We start from the raw sequence: 25,256 nt of genomic DNA, 5'->3' as shown, positions 1-25,256 counted from the left end.
CGGTCATAAAAATTCTCAAACTAGCCTGCCGTGACTCTGAATGTAAATGTAGATGAAGCTGTTTGGTTGTGTAACAGTCCGCATGTGTGTGAGATGAAACTAAAATGTCGTTGACACGGTTAGACAAATACACTAAATGCAGAACTATGGATACTTAGCCATGAAATGTAGGTAACTTCGAACTTGAGGAATATGAGCCCCAAAGGCTAGGTTGGTTTCGGTTGCTATGTGGGTAACATGATCTACTGGTATCAGTATTTCACCGTAATTTGCTTCCCGTTGATCCAAAATTGAAAACATAACCTTAAAAGCTTCCAATTAAAAACAAGCACTGTGGACAGGTTTGTTTCACAAGTATTTCTTTTCTTTCGAGAGTATAATAATATATCTGACGACAATTTTTACTCCCCCGCAACAAACCAGGTTATATCAGCTAGCATTTATATAAAATGATCTTGTCAAGTTTGTTATAATTCTATGCGAAAAGATGTTCTTCTACAACTTACAGCACCACTGGGATAAAATAGAAAGAAGAATATACGAATTTAAAAATTTATCACACCGATACAACTGATAAGAAAGGAGAAAATATTCTTGTTTACCTGTTACACAATAGTGCAACTTTTGCACCAAACTAGACAATTTCTAGATCGAGAACAGGCCAAGCTATGGATCCCAGTAGTAGCAAATAGCAATTCAAGCAGAAAAATCGGGATCCATTTCAAGCAGAAAAATCTGTATGTATTGTAAAGAACTTGTCTAAACATCTAATCTTTACTTTAGGAAAAAACAACCATCCATTCTTTTACAACCAGTAGCACAGTACAAGTCAGCAACACAGGAAAAAGTATGACTCTCTGATAAAATTCCCTTAATCTAACTTCTCCATAGAAGCATCCAAACAAGGTACAAAATGGCTTGTTTAAAGTATGGACCATTACAACACAAGCCTCTTCATTACCAGAGATTAACTCAACCCAACATTACTTACTCAAGTTAATCTGAAAACATGGTTGAGCACACCAGATCTTGCACAAAAGCTGCTTTCCCAGCAGCCTGCCTTCTTTTTTTCTCCCGCTCTTCGCTGCTTAAAGACGGATCAAAACTGCATAATGGAGAAAGCAAGAAAAAAGTTGCACAGACATTTAGGGGAAAGGCTTCAGATAATATAAAGAATTGCTTCAAAATTGACAGTCTCATCCAAGTTAGTACAGATAATCGGTTGTATGCAAGAGCTTGTACATTGATGTACATAACTACCCAAGGCTATTAATTACTTTGAATATGTTTGCTTTCAAGTTTCAACAGTTGTAGTAAATCATTACTGACACTTTGATTTCCTAATACTTTGAAAAGATCCATTCGGTGTTTCAATGGTATAGAACTTTAAATAGGACTATCAATTGACCGGACTAATACATTCTAACTAATGTCAAAGTATGAGCATACAGTGGATTAGTGTTGCATATTAGAAACAAATTTAATGGAATGGAGGGTACTTTTTCCTAAGGAAGTTACAGGTGTTTTATATCCCTTCAAACATCTGGTTAAGAGAGATAGGATATTGCATAATTTCTCTTGGTAGCTTGTTTAAATACACAAATAGTCTGACTATCAATCCAATGCCTCCTCTAAAAATAAACATAGGATACATTTCTTTAAGAGGTAGTGATGTTTTACTCCATCTTCCATTTCTCTAAACAAACATATCCTGTATTCATCAATTGATATTATGTATTATGTATAATTTCAGGCTTTCACCCTACAAGCTAGCTAAAACTTGTGCAGATAATCACCCGGATTAGTAGATGATTTAATGAGAGCCTTAATGAAGGAGGTTAAAAAGTTGGACTATGAAAAAGAAAAACAAAAAATGAGTTTTAAAAAATATAGGGATAAGGAAGGCTTTTTGTTACCTAGATTGCCAGATAGGTTTTGCAGGCTCACTTTTGCTGGATGAGCCCTCTGCACAGGAGGTCACTAGTTTTGAAATTTCTTCCGCTCCAGGAGCGGGGTAGTTTAAAACTAGTGATGACAGCAGGGGATCCATCATACCACTACCTGATTTTGGTTGCCCCTTGTCTGCAAACTGCGTACTCAAGTGAAAGTCATGCAAATCCCTTGCCAGGAGGGACAGTTCCTGACTTCTAGAATCTGGAATTTGATGTAATCTGTCTTGCTGAAGTGCCATGTAATTTGTGGTTAAAGAAAAATAAATGGAATTGGACTGTTTAAAAAAAATTAAAAAAAGGAATTGGACCGATAGCAGTATACCTATGTGCACAAAAAAAAGGAAAAAAAACAATTACTAATATTCATTGTAAAGGATATCTTGAACAGCGCTTCATGCTCGGTTGTAATATGACGGAGCATGTCCCCTCTGATGTTGTGCTTACAAATTGAACAAACCTGCAACAAAATTGGATGCTAAGACTCGAAAAAAGTGCACACGCAGATAGATAGCTAGAGAGAGAGAGAGAGGAAGAGAGAGAAAGAGAGAGAGAGAGAGAGAGAGAGAGAGAGAGAGAGAGAGAGAGAGAACAATTACTCTCAGGTTACAACTCTCAACAATGTCATTGTACCGACATTCTATTTTGTGTTTAGCATGGTGAAAGTGGTGCAGTCATGTTTTCTGAACTAACAATGGGGATGCTCCTAATTACAATGCAAGTGCCACTTACAATTTACTTATACCCTTACAATTCCCTCTTATTTCATTTGAAATATATCAGCTTTTTATACAAAAGACAAGAAACGTATGACTGGCATACCAGTACGTTAATGCTCTTTATGTAGAGCTCATATTAAACAAAAAAAAAAAAAATATTGCCACATACGTGGCCTAGGCTATGACCTTTTTTAGAAGCAGCATTAAAACACAAAATAACTATAAAGATTTAATTAGTTCATAATTTTGCAATCAAATCTTAACATATCAAAGCACTGGAAGGCATAACAGAGTGAATTATAAAACATAGCTTGCAAGAGGACATATTGCGTAAGTTTACAAAAAGTTTTTCTGATAGATGTACATGTACATGGTTATACGAAAGTAACACTGATGTTGTTTTTGGTATCGATGAAATTGGAGAGAATTGAACTACTTCATGGTAGAAGTTTAGAATTTTCATTTTCTTACCCCATTCCATTCCTAACAACCGACACTGAGCTCCATTCTCCATCATACCCACACTTTCTCATTTTGTTTTTCAACAATTCCCTCCTACTACCTCCATTGTTTCCCTTTATCTTCATTCATTCCATTTCCTCAAAACCAAATACAACATAAAATTTCTTACATGTAATAGAGAAACTTCCATATCATTATTTGGAATATGTGATTCAAAAAATGAAAATTACGAAGTTAGGGTGAATTTATAGTGTTCAGAAAAACTAAACAACTGACAGTCCCTGATAGGCGGTCAAACAAAAAACAAACTAACATTCTACTGTATGTAGCTTATACACAAAACAGTACAGATGCATTGATTAGTTATCAAAGACTTACAAAATTCCTTATATCCACTCTTCAAGGAACAATCAATTTTCTCATTGTGAACAAGTTCATGATGTTGACTCTGACTTGCATCTTTCATAACTTCAAACTAGCAATTTAAGGGTTACTGACGTCTCCAATTTTGTAAACCGTCACAAATATCTCCTAAATTATGCAAATGAACTACAAGCAGATAGCCCATATACCGATTACAAGTGGTTCATCCTCTTATTAAGGGCAAATATTATCTTCGCTTTTAAAGTTTAACAAACTTCAGTCTTGCTCAGAAACAGGATGCCAAGAATATACCGAAAATTAACTATACCAGAGTACTAGTTTAAAGCAAACATCACTTAACTATGCTGACAACATTACATTGAACCAACATCCTGAAATCTCAGTCTATCAAACACTACATTAACTGCAAATACGATAACCCAATACTAATCCAAAAGAAACACAGGTTATGAATTATAGAGAGAAGCTTACAGCTGCAGCAGTGTCATCATCATAGTGCTCCTCTTCGAGATGATCACAAAGGTGTAAGAGTTCAAATTCCGCATGGCAGTAGGGGCATGGATATGTCACCTCATCATCATCATCATCTTCATAAACTTCCATTTCATCAACAATCAGCCTATCTGCAAAAACCCAAAAAAACCCAATAAATTTCTTTTTCTTCCCACATAAAACATTAAATTCAAGAACCATGTACATTCACTACAAACATGTAAAAAAACTCAATTAAAAAAAACAAAGAGAAACAATCAAAACAAACCCAGATGGGCATTGAGATGATAACTGTGGTGATTAAAGAATTGTCTCTTAGCTGCAGCAAGTCTAGACATCCAAAAATCAGAATCCATCAACAAATAAATTAGTTTATTTTCACCCCCTTTAAATTGTACATTAAAATAAAAAATAAATATGAAACCAAGAAATGAAGAAATAAATAAAATCTTGTAAGGAGGATGATAAGTAGTAAAGTCTTGTTTATCTGAAACGGTGTTTAAAGAGTAGTTTTGACTTGTTGAGATTAGGGGTACTTGTTGACATCTGATATAACATCAGTTTCAGACATCATGTTTATATGTACTCGTGGGTTTCACCGATTACGAGGTGAAATTGTCAGAGCTTAAAATTTGTTCATTTTGGGATATAAAGATTCTTGTTATACAAAAATGGGTACCTTTTTATTCTGACTTACATGCTTGTAAATATGAAAATCTTGCAATAAATATCCAAGTACGTGTACATAATTTATTTAGAAAAATTAAGATTTGAGGTCATTACCATTTTCGGGAATAAAACTAGAGGTTACTCGCTTTTAGAGAAATGTCAGGTTTCTTGAAAATTAGAATCCCCAATTTCATACACGACACTAAAATAATATGAAAATAATGGGTTTGATTTGATATTTTTGATACACGAATACAAAAGTCTACGAATAAATTTATTATCGATTTTGGGTTTATACTTGGATACTGTACACGACACGAAACGAATATACACGAAATAAATAAATATTTAAATAAATTTATCAAAATTATATGAATACATATATTTTACATATAATATTTATAGAAAATAGATACAAACTAGATTCAAATTTAAATTTATGACTTATTGACTTAATACTCGACTAGTAAAAACCTAATATTTAAATATATATTTTATTTATCTTTATTTTTATTATTAATTTTATATTATACGAAACACGACACGAATGTACACGAAATGAAATTACACGAATACGAAACAAAACGAATACTTAACGGTTCAGATTTGGATTAAAAACTCATAACAAGAAACACGAAAGTACACGACTCGAAGGTACACGAAACGAACGAATTGTCAGCTCTATTAATAACATTTCAAAAATTATTTTAAAATATTTAGTTGTCTCGTGAAAAATATTCGGCTATACGTTATTTTGGGATTTTTTTAAACAATTGTTTAATATGTAGTACTGTTTTACTTTTAAACTAAAAATAAATTATACAATAAAATTAATTTTTTTTATAAAAGACGTTAGGGATCCGAGATACCAAAATATTTTCCTTACAAGTTACAGGTATTGATAATGTATAAATTTGTATAAGTTAAATTTGTAGAAATATAGTACTTGGTAAAATTGTGAAATGTGGGTTTGTACCTGTAGCAGGAGCAGTAACAGAGGAAGAATCCATAGGAGCATACTTTGGTGACTGATGGCCATCCTCGTCACTCGATATTTCTGAATGAATACGGTGGAATCTAGGTGAATTAATATTCGATAAATGAATAATTTTGATAAATAAATATTTTTTTAGGTCATAATATAATAGAGATAATATATTTTTGATTTCAATAAATGAATAATCCTGATTAGTGAATAAAATATCTTAGTCCCAAAGGTATATATTTATCGAGGTTTAACTGGTAAAATTTTGATAAATGAATAATCTCGCTAAATGAATATATTTTTTTTCAGTTGTAATATTATAAAGACAATGTATATTTTATCCCGATAAATGAATACTCTAGATTTATGAATAAAATATTTCGGTACCAAGAATATTCTTTTATCTAGATTTAACTGTAATAACAAATCTCGTTAATCTTTTTTCAAATATTCGTTAAAATTTGATATTTAAATTCATATTTAACCAAAACCGCCTTACCATGTGTACTGAAACTTTATTACAAATAAAACGAGGGCGAGATTAGGTACCCATTCAGGAAATTTAAAAAAAAATAATTTATAATTTAATATAAATAAATGACTTATAAATTACAATTTGATAACTTTACTTAATTGAATAAAAATAAATAATTTTTAAATATAATTATCTTAATTCATGAATTTGAAATTAGAAAAATATTTTGAAATATTTTAAAATTAAAGTTAAAAAACCAAAAATTCAAAATAAGTTGAAAAAAACACATCATTACTAACTTATCAGCTTATAAATTGTAAATTTAACTTATAAATTCATCTTATATGACATAAGTCTTTACGGATTTATAAGCTATAAATAACTAATTAAACAATATATTTAAGTATAAAAGGTAATACATATTTTTTAATTTTAATTTTTCCACCGTCACCATACTCTTATTTACTCGATCCATCCCATTTTAATAGTTCACTTTGCAAATTTCTCACATATTAAAAAGTAGATAATGCAATATTTATTTTTCTCCTTTTCACAAAACAATATAACTTAATTTTTATACAATATATTAATTGCACATAATTCAAGAGCTAAGTATATATATACACTCACAAAAGTCATTAAATAATATGCATTTCAAATTTTTAGACAATGATATTTTATGGGAAGAGTCTTGTAACTTAATTTAGTCAATAGTGAAATTATAAAATTTACATGGGATAGAGAATATGATAAATATTTTGGAAAATATTTTATTTACAAAATGTACTATTAAAATGGGATGGAGTGAGGAGTACTTTTTTTATTATATGTTTTATTATTAAATATTTGATTACTAAGAGTGATAATAAGAGTTGGGACGAGTGAGAGATAAGAGTATGGGATTAGCTATTTTCATTAGCTAAAACAGGGTAAAATAGATATTATCTAAAATTTGTTGAATCTGTAAGAAATTTTGCTTTAATCTATTAGCTATAATGGTTAGCCATATTTGAAAAATATTATTGATTGTTATTTTTAAAATTTAATTGTTTTATTCATATTTTATATCTATCTTTTGAAAAAAAAAGGTTGTAAATGAGTTATCATTATTTTTTAATTTTTTTATTTAATACAAGTAAAAATAAAATATATAATTAATAATTTTTTTGATATAATTGTTACAATCTAAACATCTGAAAAACTAGTTAACAAACATTACATATATATACTATAAAATATTTACTAATTTTATTTATTATCGTTTATAAGTAATTTTTATAAATACATAATTTACATTAAAATAGTTATAAAAGTAATTAATAAATTTAGATAACATGATACAAACAATGAATTTTTTTATAATTCTATAATAAAATAATTTTACACTTAACATTAAATAAAATTAAAATATAATAAATAATATATATATATTATAACTATTAAATTATGAATATATATACATATACTAGGATTATAGCGGGCAGAATACATTTATTTTGGAGGGAAATGACCTGAATTTGATATAGATAATGGATTATCATTCAACATATGTAGCGTTTTCTTATCTAAAAATTTTGCTAACAGGTGTCTACCTTGGAGATGTGTTTTTTTTATATATTAGGTATATTTTTCAAATTTTTGATTACCAACTAGATTTTATAGCTAACAGGTGCATCCGGTTAGAGATGCTCCAAGTGCTTCACTTACCAATCTCATTGGTAGCAACATAATTATATTAATCGTAAAAATTAGAAAAAGAAAAAAGGGGATGTACAAAGGGCTTCACCTGAACATTCAGGAATAGCGCGCAATTTTCTCTTTTTCATGAATCTCTGCAGGCCTTCCATCCTCCTCTGCTGACTAAACACAAATCCATCTAACGCTGCAATCCAAGTTTAATCCAAAACTCTTTATTTTTTTGTTATAATTCTAAAAAATATCGAACAATTACTAATATCCGTGCTACTATTAAACATTTCAAATATGCAAACCATGATAGTAGTAGTATTTTCCCCTAAAGTTGAAATTAGGGTTTTAAAACAAACAAAACAAGTCTCACAAATTACAATGTCTACTACAAAACAATTACACAGGAACACAGAAGGAGACATCATGGGGAAGTCTAATAGTCGAGAGAATTCCAGTTTGTTTGTCATGAATTGAAGCCTGGAGCCCAAAATACTCGCATTCCTGATTGTCGTATTGCTCATCACACTGCCTCCATTCTTTTCACTCCTCGTACAAGGTCGAAAACTCGAAAACTTTGCTCTCTCTTTCTTTTCATTTATAATGTGGTTGGTTATATATGTGACTGTTATATATGTGATTTGTGTTACTATTTTGTGTTACTGTAACAAGGACATTTCCGTTATCATGTTTAAAAAAAAAACTAAATAAGTGTGTGATAAATTGATAATATCTTATTAAGATGGTTGATTTGAAGGAGTGATGAGTACGGTACGTTTAGAGGTTAAGTATACAGTTTTTGTTAGAATAGGTAGAATGTGTTTGCTTAAAGGGTGTATAGGATGGAATGAGGAGCTTGTGGCCAAAACTATATATTCAAAGCAAGGATATACAATTAAAGGAAGGATAAAGTAGATGGGAGATGAGAGTGGCTGGTATGAATGATTTTTTAAATAATGCATATTAAGAACAAATCGACATGAATATCACTGTATTTTAAAAAAAAAAACATTTTAGAGCCAAGAAAGAGAGTGAGATAGTTAATCAATCATCACCTCATAGACAAAGAAGCGAGATGTGGTGTTAAGGATAGTTGAAGGATGAGAGAAAATCTTTTTCTCCCTGGATTCTTAGGATATATATATATATATATAAGTGGTGTTTTTGAATGGATATTATGCTTACCAACACGGTAAAATTAATATGAGCAGAGCAACATGGTAAAATAATTATAAGCAGAGCAGAGCATTGATAAACTTACGGTCTCTTTTGGTGGGGAAGCTGAACTCCTCCTCCTGTTGTAGATGTGGATCCTCGGGCATCTTGACAGCTAAGTTTAATAAAAAATCAATAAAAAATAGAATATCAGTGAGAAGAAAAATTACAAAATGGTACTTGGAATAAAAAATTAAGATCTCAAGATTCAGAACCAATGTTTTGAAACCATGTATCAAAAACCATAATGTAGAAGATAATGTAGAAAATTGATGGCATGTTAAATTACTTAATGCCAATGAAGAGTTTAACTAATACAAATGTCTAAAACTTAGGATTTGTTAAATAATGCATATTAAGAACATATCGACATGGGCATCACTTTTTTTTTTTAAAAAAAGATCTTAGAACCCAGAATGAGAGTGAGATGGTTAATCAATCATCACCTTATAGACAAAAAAAGGGAGATGTGGTGTTAGGGATAGTTGAAGGATGAGAGAAAATCTTTTTTTCCCTGGATTCTTAGGATATATATATATATATATATATATGAAAGTGGTGTTTTTGAATGGATATTATGCTTACCAACACAACAGTATATAAAGAGAATGTGTTCTACCACGTGATTTCATGGGATAATGCATCCTCTGCGGCTTGACTCCTTCTAATCCAAACTTAAAAGTCTTGGAATTATCTCCTACTCCACCTAAGCTATACTACTATGCTCATATACCATTTCGCTTTCCAGTTGTTTATGATAAAAAATTTAACTATATAAATTTTAAATGTTGCCATCACATCTTATTTCCTTAAAAATGCATGACGCTAACAAAAAAAATGCATGACTCTCATTTCCTCCTTGTGTCCATTGTTGTCATGGCATTCGACTAGTCAACAACTAGTCGGTCTGAGAAATTCGACTGAAGAGCTCGATTTGCGAATTGTCGACTAGGCGGTTGACCAGTGCAGAATCCAATCAAAACTTAAAACAAAAAATATAAATTCTAAAAATCTACTCATCATTAGCACCAAGCAACAATCAACAATCAACAATCAACATGCTAATTTCAACTTATATATCTTTATGTGGGTGTGTTTATTTATGCATAAATTGATTAACACTGAATATACATGTAGTATAATCTATTTATATAGTCGGCTTGTCGATGTGAGTATAGAGAAAGGAAATAAGATATTTTTGTGTTTAACATATCTATTTTGTGATTGATATACACATGAGTAAAGGAATGTTAGACTTTTGTTTTGGGTAATCACATATATAAGATATATATTGTTAGGTATTATTTTTTTAAATATTATTAATTTTTCGACTAGCCGACGACTAGTCTACGACTAGTCAACAAGCTGGACCTCCATCGACTTGACTCGACTTATCGACGTGACAACCATGCTTGTGTCACATTACAATATACTTATTTAATATTACTTTGGAACACCTACTTAACCATGCCTTGTATGGTCATCTTACCCTTTTTTGTTCTCGTAATCTTTACCATTTGCCTTTGCCTATATTCAATGATAAAATTTAATGTTGTATCCAATGCATTTAGAGTGGTATCCTTAATGTTGTTTATGTCCTACATATTATATATCTATGACAATTTGTTTTTATAATATCTTTTATGCATCATTTGGATTATTTCGCTCTATATGTGCTATTACTTTTCCACTTAATAGCCATCAAATATTCTACAAAAGTATAATGAAAATTATAATAAAAACAATATTGATATATAACATTACAATGTTATCATTTTTTTGTACTCTTCTCTTTCTCTTATGATCAGATATAATATTTTTACCCTCCCTATTGCTTTACAATTGCTTTACAAGGGGATTACATTTAATTTTATAAAATTTCTATATAGAAAGAATTAAGATATGATTACTAAATTCTATTTTAGATTATGTAGATGCCCATTGAATAATTGTCCCGTTAACGAAATACACTATTTTTCTTGATAAAGAATTTAATATCATTTATGTTTCATACATATATTTGAATTGAGATAATTATTTAATATAATTATATGTTACATGTTAGATGGTCGATGTCGATACTTCCGAAAGGTTACAGTGTAGGAAAGCCACTGATCGGGTCTCGAGTAATAAAACTCCCCTCATGTGAGCGAGGAATGTTCAGTGGTTTTATTTAAAGGTTTGGTGATGTGGGACAAGGTTTGAGAATGATGATTTATTGAATAAAGATGACATGATAACTTTGGGTGAATTAATCATAGAACATTCACCACCCTAAGAGTTTTCCAATGGAATAAGTATGAATTGTAACCCAAGAAGAACCCATTATTGATAGAAAAGTCAAGTAGAGATGACATGATAAACTTGGGTGAATTAATCATAGAACATTCAACACCATGGAGTTTTGCGGCGGTGGTTCAATGGAGGAGAGGTATGAATCATAACCCAAGAAGATGATCAACTCATTATTGATAGAAAAGTCTGTGTATTAACCAAGTTTTTTATAATATGTGGTGAATGAAACTCATTATTGATACATACACATTTTATATAACAGAAAGCAAAAAAACAAAGTATTTTTAGGAACGGAAGGTTGATAACTTACAATCTTCACCAAAGACAGAGCTGTATTTTGACCGATGGGGATCCCCAAGCATCTTGACAGCTAACTCAAAATTTTAAACAAAAAATTAAAAGATTAAAATGCAAAAATTAATAAAATGGAATTTAGCCCCTAGATTGCGAAATTAGTATCCCCAAATTCTAAAAGAATGATTTAAAAATAACTCTAAAAAACTATAAAATATGGCATATAATGGATAATCTATGGCAAGTAATACTTCATGCTAATTAAGAGTTTAACTAATATTACTCGTATAATATTAGATTTATTAAACAATATATACAACGTGGGCATTAATTTACCTGCATATAGAGATTTTAGAATGTATAACACAAAAGAATAGTTTTATTTCAGAATAGTTACATGACAAAGATACATAAAATTTCAAATTACAAAGAACAATAAAACCAAATAATTTCTAGCAGAGCATCGATTACTTACAATCTCCAATGGGGACTGATCTGTATTTTGACTCTTGTGGATCCTCAGGCATCTTGACAGCTAACACAAAATTTAAACAAATTAATTAGAAGATTAAAATGCAAAAAATCACAAAAACGGAATGTAGCCCCTAGCTTGCGAAATTAGTATCCCCAAATTCGAAAACAATGATTTGAAAATAACTCTAAAAAACTGTAAAATATGGCTTAAAATTGATGATTGATGGCAAATTAAGTACTAGTTATGCTAATTAAGAGTTCAACTAATATTAATCTTATAACTTAAGATTTTTTTAATTAATACATACTAGATTAGCATCAATTTACTTCTAAAGAGAGATCCTAAAACATATAAACAGAAAGAAATAGTTGATTATCACCTGAATTCAGAGAGAAATGAAGCGAGCTGTGTTATCGATGGTCGAAGGTTGGGATAGATATGAAAGTGGTGTTACTGAATAGATGTGTTTACTGACACAACACTGTATATAAGGAGAATGTGTTCTGCCACGTGACTTCGTGAGAGAATGCATGTTGCACAACAGTGTATACAAGGAGAATGTGTTTTGCCACGTGACTTCGTGAGAGAATGCATGTTGAACAGCTGTCTCGTAGCTTCTTTTTAATTCATAACCTTAAAGGTGTTGGATTTATCTACAACTTCACGTAAGTTGTAATTACTTTCTTGGCATAGCTCGCCAGCTGTTTATGATTAAAATAATTATTTTTTCTTAATTTTTAATCTTATGATGGCACTTTTTCTCCTTGGCAATGCATGCCTCGGAATTTCTCGTGTTGCATTACAATATGCTCATTCTACATTACTTTAACTATGCTTTATATTTCCATGCTACCTCGTTTTTTCCTCCCTTTTTTTTAGCATCTTTCATCGACAAATTTTAATATTCAAATTTAATGTTGCATTCAATGTATTCGGAGTATTACCAACCCACACCGTTTTAAATTTCTAATTGTATATCTATGTCAATATATTTTATATATCATTTATTTATAATTTGGATTCTTGTTTATGCTTTAATAATTCGATATTATAGGCCATCAATTTTTATTGAAAAGTTTAATATAATTTAAAAAAAATAACATATTGACATTTATCATTCTAAACTTTTACTTTACTCTTTGGAGCGGTAGAGATACCGTCAAAGTTACATGTGTAACTATTACCCTCTTTAGCCTCGCTCGATAAAGGAATATGCCCTATACGACGGGGTATCTCGAGGTTCTTTGGTTTGATATGATTCACTTCCAATATACAAAGAAATTGAATTACCATTACTAGAATCTTTTTAGATTGTGTATACCGTATGCTAATAATAAATAAATTGTTATTAAATACATTATTTGTCGTGATAAATAATTGGATATTATATAGGATTGGCTACATGTTTCATGTTTGTAAATGAGATAATTATAAATACTTCAAAAATCTTAAGTTTTGGGGAAAACCATACAAAATAAATAGCCTTTATATGTACTAGATACTTTAACATACAAAATAAAGTCGTAGCCTCAACTGGTAATTTGACCGAAAATTATGATTAGTTGGTGGAAGGAACAGTGCTAAATTGTTTTCTCCAAAATTGTAATTGAAAACTTAAAGATATGATTGTGTGTTATTATTGCTTGATTTCTCTTAATAAATAGCCATTTATGGGGACAACAATCATGCTTGTTTGTTTGATATGAGCTCTATGTAAAGAGTAAAAATATAACTTCGCTATATATATATATTATATTACATGAAATCTAAGATGCTCAGACACTTTCAGAAGGAATAGAAGGATACTACGCAGACACAAATTAGAGTCTATGATTCTTTGTATTCTAAAATCAAAGACTTGGGGACACGTTTTATAAGGATCCAGTACTTAGATTTGGACACAACAATTATTATTTTTAATATATTATGATACTTTTTATAAACAAATACCTATCATTCTATATAAAATAATATATAAACTTTTGAAAAAGGGTAAAATTGAAATTTTATTATATATATAAATTTGTAACAGGTACAATGTAAAAAGTTAAAGGGTTAAATTATCTTGTCTACAAACCATTAGAGATGGGTTATCTTATGTTTTCTGAGATGAAGTCTCTATTTTCCAGATGGCTTTCGGATCCGGTTCCAAGTTTATGTGTCCGTGTTGTGTCCTGTCGACACGTCCGAAGAGTTTGAGCATCACATCGTGAAACTAAACATCAATCCTTTCTCACAAAATGTAAACACATTTAAGAGGTTTAGCTTTGTTGAAGTGGGTTGAATCTTAAGAAGATGCAACCTCTTGGAATCCATCCAACACTAAACTAAATAAGGGCTTATAAAGTTGAATCAAAAAAGCTTCCAAGGAACAATATGAAAAGAGGGAGGATCTAATGAATATAAGCATCAAATAGATCCATGTTATAATGACTAGAAAGAAACCATGGCACTAGTGGTCATTGATGGGCTAATTTTTTAGAGTTTCAAGTGAAAACTACAGTGGAGGGAATTGTTAATAATTTCCCATAAGTTAGTGAGACGTGTATAAATTTGCGGACAATGGTGCAGTCCGCTTTTACACCGTGGCGTATGCTTCTTGCTTGAGAGCTTTTTCGAGGAGATGGAAGAGAAACGGAGATGGCTAAATTGTTCCTAAAAGTGGACCTTCATAAAGCTTTTGACTCCTTTCTCTGGGATTTTATCTTGGCTTACCTTCGAAAAATGAACTTTCCGGAATGATTTTTAGGTTGTATTGAGGCTTGTATTTGCACAACAAAGTACTCTATCAAAATAAATGGAACTTCAAATGGTTATTTCCAAGGGGCTAGGGGGATCGCCAAGGAGACCCTATTTCTTCGTATCTTTTTTCTATAGCGATGGAGGTATTTTGCATCTTGAATTCTCATCCAAATGCTTTTAAATTTTATTGCCGTTGTACGGAGTTGGGTCTCGCCCAACTTTTCTTCTCGGACGTAGTGCTTTTATTTTCTCGCAGGAAATAAGTCTTCTATTTGCACCTTATGAAAAACTTTTAGAAATTCTCAAACTTGAGTAGGCTTCATCCAAGCCTTTATAAGAGTGACTATTACCTTAACAACTGTGAAAGGGATATGGTTCGTTGGTAGCAGATTTTATATCCCTCATGGCACTATTCCAGTTAAGTTTCTTGGCATACCTCTGATTTCCTCAAATTTGTGTGTCAATGACTGCATGCCCTTGGTTTAAATGATAACTAGTTGAATTGCTAGTTGGACCTCGGCTCTCCTTTCTTTGCTGGTTGTTTGTAACTGATTCATGTTTTATTTTTGCAATGCAAGTGTTTTGGCCTCGGCATTCCTTTTAACTAAATCTGCTCATCGCGTTATTCAACCTTTGCTGACTAAATTTCTTTTTAAAGGAGACATTCATTCTGTCGGGGAAGCTAAGGTGTCTTGGAACACTATTTGCTTACCAAAGGTAGAGGGTGGGGCCTTAAGAATAAGATGGAGTGGAATCCTGCACAAATCATGTCTCATATTTGGGCAGTGGCTTTTAAAACCAAGTTGTTTGCTAGAGATTACTAAACAAAACTTTAATAACACCGCTATGGGAAACAAAGTTCTCAATAATGATACTAATAATTATAAGTCTCAGCTTACACAACTTGCAATTACAACTCAGAAGTATGTTAAACAGTACCCAGCTATTCGAGAGGCTGGTACTCTCCCACTAAACGACAACTCTCATACCAAAATATCTCCCCCTTCTCCCATTCTCTTTCCACTACTTAAACCCTTTTCCCTGTTAATTACTTTTCTGCCCTCGCTATATTGCTCCCGACCTCATTTGCTTTTTTTTTCTTCTTTCTCGTATATGTGATTAGCATAGGCCCATTACCTTGTTGGGCCCCCATCTTTTGCTGGGCCGTAGCATTACCCCGGGCCCAAAGAGCCACCTTGTCCTCAAGGTGGAAATCAGGAAAACGGCAGTTTAGAGCATCAAAGTCTTCCCATGTAGATTCCCAGCTTGGTGCTTTTTTCCACTGAATCAAAACTTCCATAGTTGGTTGCTCCCTTTGGTATACAGTCCGTACATCATGGACTACGTCTGGTTCAGCCTCATACACCAGTTCTGGAGATATATGTGGTGGAATGTTGGCTGAGACAGGGGTGGTACCCAAAGCCTTCTTGAGCTGAGATATGTGGAAGACATTGTGAATTTTAGCTGTAGCTGGTAGCTCCAAACGGTAAGCTACCTTTCCCACTCGGCTGAGCACCGTGAATGGTCCATAGAACCTAGGAGCTAGTTTCTCATTACTGCGGCGAGCTAAAGAGCTTTGACGGTAAGGCTGGAGCTTTAGGAAAACTCGCTCTCCTTCCTGGAATTCCAACTCCCTTCTGTGACTATCCTCCAGAACCTTCATTCGCTGTTGTGATTTAAGCAAATTGACCTTCAAATCCTCTAAAACAGCATCCCTCTCGAGTAACTGTTCCTCGAGTGTGGCTACAGCAGTGTTATTATTAGAGAAACGGATTAGCTGGGGGGGTGCACGCCCATACACAATCTCAAAGGGAGAGTACTTGGTGGAAGCATGGGTTGAAGTATTGTACCAGTACTCTGCCCATGGTAACCACTGTGCCCATCCTTTTGGTTTTCCATTTACAAAACAACGGAGATACCCTTCGAGGGTTTTATTGACCACTTCGGTCTGGCCATCCGATTGGGGATGGTAGGCCGTACTTCTTTGTAATCCAGTCCCTTGAAGGCGAAATAACTCCTTCCAAAACAAGCTGAGAAAGACACGGTCTCTATCCGAGACGATGGTGGAAGGGAATCCGTGGAGTTTAACTATCTCTTTGATGAAGATAACTGCTACTGTAGGTGCTGTAAACGGGTGCTTCAACCCCAAAAAATGTGCGTATTTCGAGAGGCGGTCCACTACAACAAGAATGGTATCAACCCCCATGGATTTTGGAAGCCCTTCGACGAAATCAAGAGAGATATCCTCCCAAATCCGAGACGGTATTGGGAGAGGTTGGAGCAGCCCTGCAGGTTTCAAAGATGAGGTTTTCTGTCTTTGGCAAACGGAGCATTCCCGGACGTATTGTGACACTTTCTTTCGCATTCCAGTCCAGTACCATTCTCTACTGAGTCTCTGATATGTTTTGAATTCCCCAGAGTGGCCTCCAATCGGGGAGTCATGGCATTCATATAATAGTCTGTTGACCAGTTCCGAGTCATGGGGAAATTACGAGACGTCCCTTGTATCGTACCACCCCTTGCACGAGTTCAAACCCCTTTAAACTAGTTGTGTGATTAACTAGATCAGTGTGCAGTTGTTGAATGAAAGGGTCCTTTTGTATTAATTGCACAAGATCAGTCCAGTCTACACCAGCCACTGATGTCATTGCGCTGAACTCTACTTCAGTCGGATTAATCCGTGATAATGCGTCTGCTGCGTTATTAACAATCCCAGGCTTATACTCGATCTTAAACTGGTACCCCATCAATTTGCTGACCCATCGCTGATAGTCCAATCCAATCTCCCGTTGTTCCAACAAAAATTTCAAGCTTTTTTGATCCGTGCGAATAATAAACGGGTGTCCTAACAGGTAAGGACGCCATTTTTGTACCGATAGCACTATCGTCATCAACTCTTTCTCGTAAATAGCTTTGAGTCTTGCCCGTGTTCCCAAAGTCTTGCTGAAAAATGCTACCGGATGTTCCCTTTGCAGAAGAACAGCTCCTAAGCCATACCCAGACGCATCAGTTTCGATAGCAAAAGGCAGGTTGAAATCTGGCATAACAAGGACTGGGGCAGAGATTAGGGCCTTTTTTAAATTGTCAAAAGACCGTGTAGCGGCCTCATTCCACCCGAAACAGTCTTTTTTAAGTTGTTCTGTTAGAGCAAAAGCAATGCTTGCATAATTCCGGATGAATTTCCGGTAGTAATCAGATAAACCAAGAAAACCACGGAGCTCTCGCAAGTTCTTTGGAATCGGCCAGGATGACACTGCTTTCACTTTTTCGGAATCAACAGCAACTCCTTGGGGATGACCCAAGTAGGCGATTTCCACCTTGCCGAAGATACATTTTTTTTGTTCGCATAAAGCTGTTGTTGCCTTAAGGTTTCCGGAACAATCTTCACATGCTCTACATGTTCTTCGGGTGTGGGACTGTAAATCAGGATGTCGTCAAAAAAGACGAGTACAAAGCGGCGTAAATAAGGGTGGAATACTTCATTCATAATGCCCTGGAAGGTTGCCGGCGCGTTAGTCAACCCAAACGGCATGACTAAAAATTCGTAATGGCCTTGATGGGTGCAAAATGCGGTTTTAGGTACATCTTCTTCTCGTACCTGGACCTGATGATACCCAGATTTTAGATCCAACTTAGTGAAAATAGAGGCACCATGGAGCTCATCCAACAGCTCGTCGATTATAGGAATGGGGAATTTGTTAGGAACTGTAACTTTATTCAACGCCCGATAATCCACGCAGAACCGCCAAGACCCATCTTTTTTTTAACGAGGAGGACCGGGCTAGAGAATGGGCTGTCTGACAATTGTATTATTCCAGCCAAAAGCATGTCCTGGATTAGGCGCTCTATTTCATCTTTCTGGACTTGTGGATATCGGTACGGACGTACGTTCACGGGTTCTGCCCCTTCTTTCAAAATAATCTTATGGTTTTGTCGACGCATAGGCGGAAGTCCTTTAGGCAATTCGAAAACATCTGCACATTGTTGTACCAATGTCGAGAGGAAAGGCGGCACAACCTCCTCCCCTGTTTCTTGTGAATGCTCAGTCACAGCCCCCAAATAATTGAATTCAACTAAAAAACCCCTTTTCTCCTTCCGCAAGGTCTTGATCATTGCCTTCAATGTAATACCCGTCCGCCCCAAGGACGCATCCCCTTTCAATACAGCAATGTCATTTCCCAGTTTGAACTTGATAGTTTGAGTCTTCCAGTTTGACGACATAGTTCCTAATTTCTCGAGCCATTGTAAACCCAAGATCATGTCAGAGTTTCCCAAGGCAATAGGTAAGAAATTTTCAACAATTGTAAGCCCCTGTACTTGCAGAACTACCGACTTGCACTCGCCCTGGCTTAGAACCGTGTCCCCGGTGCCCAAAGAAACTCCGAAACACTTCGACGAAATACACTCGATGCCCAGATTGGTCATAGTTTCAACAGAGATGAAATTATGAGTGGCCCCTGGGTCTATCATAATTATAACCGGGCTCCCATTTACTTCCCCTTTCAACTTAAAAGTTTTCGGGCTAGTAATCCCTACCACCGAGTTAAGAGAAATCTCAGGGTGGGCGTCCTCATCAACATGATCGGGTTCCTCATCCCCCCTGGACTCTACCGAAATAAATTCATCATCCCCTGATCCCTCTTCTTGAGTAAGCTACACACTGAGCTCTCGCCTTTGGCATTTATGCCCCACACTCCATTTCCCGTCACACCGAAAACATAACCCCTTTGCTCGCTTGTCTTGCAACTCTCGTTCACTTAATCTACGAACATTCCCAGTTGTCTTTAACGTAGAAATAGGACTGCCAGCAGTAGAGATTCCAGATGGGGAGATATTTGAGAAATATTTAGGTGAGGATTGATTACCTGAGAATGACGAGCAGGGTGAGAATGATGATGAGCCCCCGTGTTGGTTAGACTTGACCCAAGAGAAAATGCCCGACTTGCTATCATTCCCATTCTTCTGTTTCCCAAATCGTAGTTTATCTTCAACCATGTGAGCCAATTCCATGGCATGATCAACCGTAACCGGGCCCAACAATCTTACTTCAGCTCGGATATCCTCACGCAAACCATTTAAGAACTGACCCAGAGAAAGCTCCTCAGACACATTCTCTAAGGGTGCTAATAGCTCAATAAACTTCAGCCGATAATCCGTAACCGTTCCCGCTTGGCGATGAGCTAGCCACTGTTCCTGCAATGTGCCAGAGGATTGGGCACGAAACTGTCTTCTTGATCCTCTAACGCAACCACAGTAGCCTCCACTTTCTCTTGTTCAGTAAGCCCATAAAAATCAAAGAATCGCTCGGCTCGAAGGATCCAGCCATCTGGGTTGGTTCCATCAAACAAAGGTAAGTCTAATTTCTTATGCCTCCAGGCGTTTTTGCTGTTTCCGTTATACGCGGGTCCACCACCCGAACCCGACCCGGCTCCATAGTTATGCCCCGGCCCGGAACCCGACCCGGCTCCACAGTTATGCCCCGGTCCGGAACCTGACCCTCCGATGGGAATGCCAAACCCAATTGTTCCTAAACCGCCCCCAATACTGCTCTCCTCCCCAAATACAACACCATCATGCCGCAGTCGTGGAACCTCTGTAGACTGTTTAGACTTCGCTTGATGTATCGATGTCAAAGTAGATCTGACATCTGTTTGAAATCGCACTTGATCATCCCTCATAGCCGTAATTAGGGCTTCCTGTGTGTCTCTTGATTTAGTCAACCGTGCTTCAATGCGTGTAATTGCTGAATCCAACTTCGCATCTTGTTGGTGAGAAATCTCATCACAACTTGCGACAAGTCTGTCGACTAGCACTTGCTGCATCGCTGCTACTGCTCCTTTAATCGCCGCCGAGACCTCCACTGTCACAGTCTCACGGATCGAACCTTTCATGGCCTCTAACTGTGCCTCTAATTTCTCCAAGCGTTCCTTTTCCGTGGGAGGTGCCATGGACCGTAGAAAGGGGCTCTGATACCACTTTGCTAGAGATTACTAAACAAAACTTTAATAACACCGCTTTGGGAAACAAGGTTCTCAATAATGATACTAATAATTATAAGTCTCAGCTTACACAACTTGCAATTACAACTCAGAAGTATGTTAAACAGTACCCAGCTATTCGAGAGGCTGGTACTCTCCCACTAAACGACAACTCTCATACCAAAATATCTCCCCCTTCTCCCATTCTCTTTCCACTACTTAAACCCTTTTCCCTGTTAATTACTTTTCTGCCCTCGCTATATTGCTCCCGACCTCATTTGCTTTTTTTTTTTCTACTTTCTCGTATATGTGATTAGCATAGGCCCATTACCTTGTTGGGCCCCCATCTTTTGCTGGGCCGTAGCATTGTTATGGTCACTTTGGGTTCAAAGAACAGTTCTTCAAAGAACAGTTCTTCAAAGAAAGTTTTCTGGTGCATTTTATTTCCCTTCAATTGCTCATGAATATGGAGAAAGTTTCTTAAGCTTAAGAACGAAGCAAAACGTTATATCTCCTATAATATGAGATTTAGGCATTGACTTTTCATTGTGGTTTGACCCCTGGTGGGGTGGGCAGAGTCTAGCTTGTTCGCTGACCAACCCTATCATTCATAATGCAAGCTGCAATATTCTGCTACGGTTAATGACTCGATTAATTCTGGGACTTGGACTTTAATAAGACAGAACCAGTTTCACCATCATGCTAATACTACCTTATCCAGGTCGCTCAACTCCTTTGACTTTCTGGTTTTTGATCTTGACAAAAGAAATATTCTTCTTTGGGACAATACTCCTGCTCACGAAGTTAAACCTCGGATTATTTGCGATAGCATTCGGGCGAGTGCAAATTCTGTTCATTGGTTTGCTCTCCTTGTTCGTTTTGGTATTGCTACTAACCCACATTGTGTTCTCTGTATAGAGTGGCATGAAATTGTACATCATGCTCTTACTCTCGATCAATTTAGAGAAATTTCATTATCAAATTATGGGCCTCACAATCACATTTGATTAAGATCAGGCAAATGTTTTAGTTGATATTCTGGGGTTGCACAAGAGAGCAATCTACTCTTTCTGTAAATCTCTGCTTATCATATTTGGAGGGAGCGAAAGGCTCATGCTCATGGAAAAGTGATCTTCTCGCCTTATAAGATCCCCGATGGCATCATGGATGATCTTTAGTTAGAGTTCATTCTTCTTCATGGATTTCTAAAATCATTGGTACTCGTCCTATTATTTGTACTTGGCTTTAATGCTGATTTCCTTGAGGCTGTTCTTCCTCTACCATGTTTATTTTGCTTCTTTGAGTTTGCTTGCTTTCTTTCTATTTTCAATCTTCAGAATGAAGACTGATTATAGATAGTTAATTGTGGCTTGCCTAAGTAATATTGTTAAGTTGTTTTCTTTATATATATTAGCCATTTAACTAAAAAAATAATGTGAATTATTACTTTATTTCAATTAAGCTAATCACTTAATAATGTGGCAATAATCATGCTTGTTTGTTTGTTATGAGCTCTATATAAAGAGCACTCAAACTAAATAAGTTTGCAACAAATATTACATCTCATGCTTTGATGCATTATAAAACCAACAATTAGATATTTTCTGAAATTTACTAATATCAGTTAATCCTACTTGTTGGCTGTGGTAATTATGTGCAGTGTATAATAGAGTTTGTGAAAGATATTGTACGTGGAGCAAGAAATAGGTACTTATATGTTACTTATATCATTGAGCATCTCCAGTAGGCTCTTTAAACAGGCTCTTAACTTCAAAAATAAAGAGCATTGCATAAATGAGAGCTCCATTAGGCTCCTAGAGGCTCTTTAAAAAGTTAAGAGTCTATTCTCTCTCCTCAAACTTAAAAGCTAGAACAAGTCCAACAGTGTCTTAGTTGGTTCTTTATAAATATTATAAAATAATGAATTTTAGCGAATTAGGACATCATTTTGGATTTCAACTCCAACAATGATCCCTATACTCACTCCTTATAATTGTTATGATAATAAATTTGGAAAGAGATTGACAAGAAGAGAGAGAATGAAAGTGGATGGATTATTATATTATAAAATATATAAATTAAGAGTGTGTTGTGACTCTTAAAATTAAAGGAGGAAGAGAGGCTCTTAATGGTTGAGGAGCCACCAAGAGTCCGTTAAAGTTGAAATTTTACTCTTCTTTATATTTTGAGTTAAGAGCTCAAATAAAGAGCCTATTGGACTTTCTCTGACATGACTCTTAACTTCTATTTATTAATAAAATATTCATTGCCTCCAACTCTTACCCCACTTTTGTCTCACTTTTATGTTCAAATATGAATAGAATATAAATAGAGAGTAAAGTATTGTTGGAGTTCAGCCTCTTAAAAATGTACTAAATTACTAATAGCCTAATATTTTATATGATATTTAAGAGTTTACTAAGAAATTGTTGGAGATGCACTGTGACTTAATGTACAGGTATAATTGGCTGTCATTTATTTTATCAGTTCAGTTTTATTAAGCTTATACATAAATTTCCTTATATGTGACAGTGGGCTGTTATATTTAAGAAGTGTACATAAATTAGGATCATTATTTTGAATTCTTGATTAATAAGACTATTGGATAATTCAGTTTAAGCAGTTGTTACATTTCATTACTTGACAGTGATCATGATTTACCTGATTAAACATTTGTAATGCTGTGTTAGTTGAAACTATGAATTGTTTAGTTATATTGGAATAAGACTGATAATCTACTTCGATAAAAACTCTTTAGAAGTCGGCTCGATACTGGATTGCCATACAATCTTTATCTATATCCCTTTGTGTCCTTATCCTGCCATATTGCTTGTTGGTAATGATGCATTTATTTTTGTTGCAGTTGAGTTGATGATGCCAGGAGCAACTGTAATTATACGGAATGCTAAATTCTATGTCTTAATGTTCTACGAGGCTAGGTATCGATGAATGGGGACGCATTGTAATCACTGAACCCGCCAAATTTGGAGTCAAGAAGATATCAATCCGTCTCTAGTTGTGTACAAATTAGTTATGTTACTCAAGAATGTTGAACGATTATATATATACTACTAATGTGCAAAGTGCTGCAAGAAGGTTTACTATAAAAGGGTGGCAATAGCAAATCATCTATAAAGTCTAACTTTTTGTTGGCTCGAGTAGCTGGTGTTATATCAGCTGGCATGTAAAATTATTCATGCTCCGATTTCAGTTGCTTCCACCATGCTCATATAGAGATTTTGCTTTTTGAAGAAGGTGATATATGATATATGTGAGTCTCAAGTGTGAGCTTGCTTTATTTTTGTTTTATTGCTTTTTTCTGCTTTGGCAATGAAGTGTTATGGACTTGGTAGATCAAGTTCAAAACAGTGGCATGTTGGGAGTTAAAGGGATGACAGGGGAAGTTGGAGTTGATTGGAATAAGATGTGTGGTTGAGCTCCTGTCCCACCATTTGTGGTGGGAATTAGACCCCAGGGCCTTTTCTTATGTAATTTGATTAGAAAAAAATATTGAAAAAGAATTAGTTAATTTAAAGTCAATGGAAAGTGACAAATCATAGTTGTATTTTTAAAACTTAATTAAGTAAATTTAAATATCAGTTGCATCTTTCTAGAAAATGTTTTTTTTAACTTATGACACGGCATGTGGGTAAAAATATTGTTAATTTTTTACTAATTTGAAATTGTGCCAAATAAAAATTAATATCTTTCAATTTTAAATTGATGTATAATTTTCAATTATTGAGAAACGATTATTTCAATACTGTGTCAAAAGTTAACATTATGATTTTTTTTTCAGGAAAGTTAGCATGATAGTTATTTTCAAAAGGATGGACTATTAATTGTTTTATAGATTATAGATGATACTAAGAGGTTTAGTTGAAATTAAAATACCCCCAAACTTAAAATACCCACAAAGTACCATTTAATTTGGTTGAAATTAAAATACCCCCGAACTTGAAATACCTAGTAAGTGTGATTTGAAGAAATTGTTTGATTAACAAAAAGTAAGGGAAGTTAATTTTTGGAAGAATGAATACTCATCGATCGATCATGAGAAGTTGCTCACCAATCTTTTCATTAATAACTTAGGCTTGTCAAGTAAAATATTGCCATCGAATAAATTATATTTCCTATTTCCCGACTATTGTATTTCCGAAACTTTCATAATAAATATTAAATAACTTCCTATAACAAACCAAGCAACAAATCTATCTATATGTACTATACTATTATAAGTTAAACACCTTTTATTTACGGTTATTTATGCGATAAATAACAACCGTCAAATCTAAAGAAATATAAATCGAAATCTTTAAATGTAATAATAAAATAATATTATATTAATATTTAAACTGCTCTCATAAGTTCAGAGTTCGAATCCCGTTAACAAATTATATTTAAACTTTTATATTCTTTATTTTTGACAAATTCTA

At 34.2% G+C, this 25,256-nt stretch overlaps 2 protein-coding genes and 1 long non-coding RNA gene across 5 annotated transcripts; 1 reads left to right on the top strand and 2 right to left on the bottom strand.

Moving 5' to 3' along the window:
* Positions 1 to 574: 574 nt before the first annotated feature.
* LOC141677438 (uncharacterized) lies at positions 575 to 12,624 on the bottom strand. Of its 3 annotated transcripts, XM_074483372.1 has the most exons (9): positions 12,480 to 12,624; positions 12,101 to 12,160; positions 11,642 to 11,701; positions 9,083 to 9,151; positions 7,922 to 8,017; positions 5,652 to 5,732; positions 3,986 to 4,137; positions 1,917 to 2,409; positions 575 to 1,105 (listed from the first exon to the last, which is right to left on the bottom strand). In XM_074483372.1, the coding sequence occupies exons 2-8, from the start codon at positions 12,150 to 12,152 to the stop codon at positions 2,275 to 2,277; spliced, it is 645 nt and encodes a 214-aa protein (XP_074339473.1). In that variant the 5' UTR covers positions 12,153 to 12,160; positions 12,480 to 12,624; the 3' UTR covers positions 575 to 1,105; positions 1,917 to 2,274. The 3 variants fall into 3 exon arrangements, with proteins under 3 accessions (XP_074339473.1, XP_074339475.1, XP_074339474.1); XM_074483374.1 differs by lacking the exon at positions 5,652 to 5,732; XM_074483373.1 differs by lacking the exon at positions 11,642 to 11,701.
* On the bottom strand, positions 997 to 2,191 carry LOC141679711 (protein DEHYDRATION-INDUCED 19-like). Its single transcript, XM_074486134.1, has 2 exons — positions 1,917 to 2,191; positions 997 to 1,105 (listed from the first exon to the last, which is right to left on the bottom strand). Exons 1-2 carry the CDS (start codon positions 2,189 to 2,191, stop codon positions 997 to 999), a joined length of 384 nt encoding a protein of 127 aa, XP_074342235.1.
* Positions 7,769 to 24,416, top strand: LOC141677439 (uncharacterized). The gene is made up of 2 exons (XR_012557420.1): positions 7,769 to 8,380; positions 23,684 to 24,416. It is a non-coding gene; the product is annotated as an uncharacterized LOC141677439 (long non-coding RNA).
* The last annotated feature ends 840 nt before the right edge of the window (positions 24,417 to 25,256 follow it).

Source organism: Apium graveolens, chromosome 8 (assembly GCF_009905375.1).
Source record: "Apium graveolens cultivar Ventura chromosome 8, ASM990537v1, whole genome shotgun sequence".
In the NCBI taxonomy this organism is placed as follows: Eukaryota; Viridiplantae; Streptophyta; class Magnoliopsida; order Apiales; family Apiaceae; genus Apium; species Apium graveolens.
The sequence above is the reverse complement of the archived record's forward strand: the minus strand, read 5'-3'. Positions and strand labels throughout refer to the sequence as shown.

Coding starts and splice junctions, on each gene's coding strand:
- LOC141679711 (XM_074486134.1), bottom strand. CDS start 2,191: ATGGCACTTCAGCAAGACAGATTACATCAAATTCCAGATTCTAGAAGT. Junction 1,106..1,916: donor AAACCTATCTGGCAATCTAG/GTAACAAAAAGC, acceptor TCCATTATGCAG/TTTTGATCCGTCTTTAAGCA.
- LOC141677438 (XM_074483372.1), bottom strand. CDS start 12,152: ATGCCTGAGGATCCACAAGAGTCAAAATACAGATCAGTCCCCATTGGA. Junction 9,152..11,641: donor CTCTGTCTTTGGTGAAGATT/GTAAGTTATCAA, acceptor TATTAAACTTAG/CTGTCAAGATGCCCGAGGAT. Junction 5,733..7,921: donor CGCTATTCCTGAATGTTCAG/GTGAAGCCCTTT, acceptor GTATTCATTCAG/AAATATCGAGTGACGAGGAT.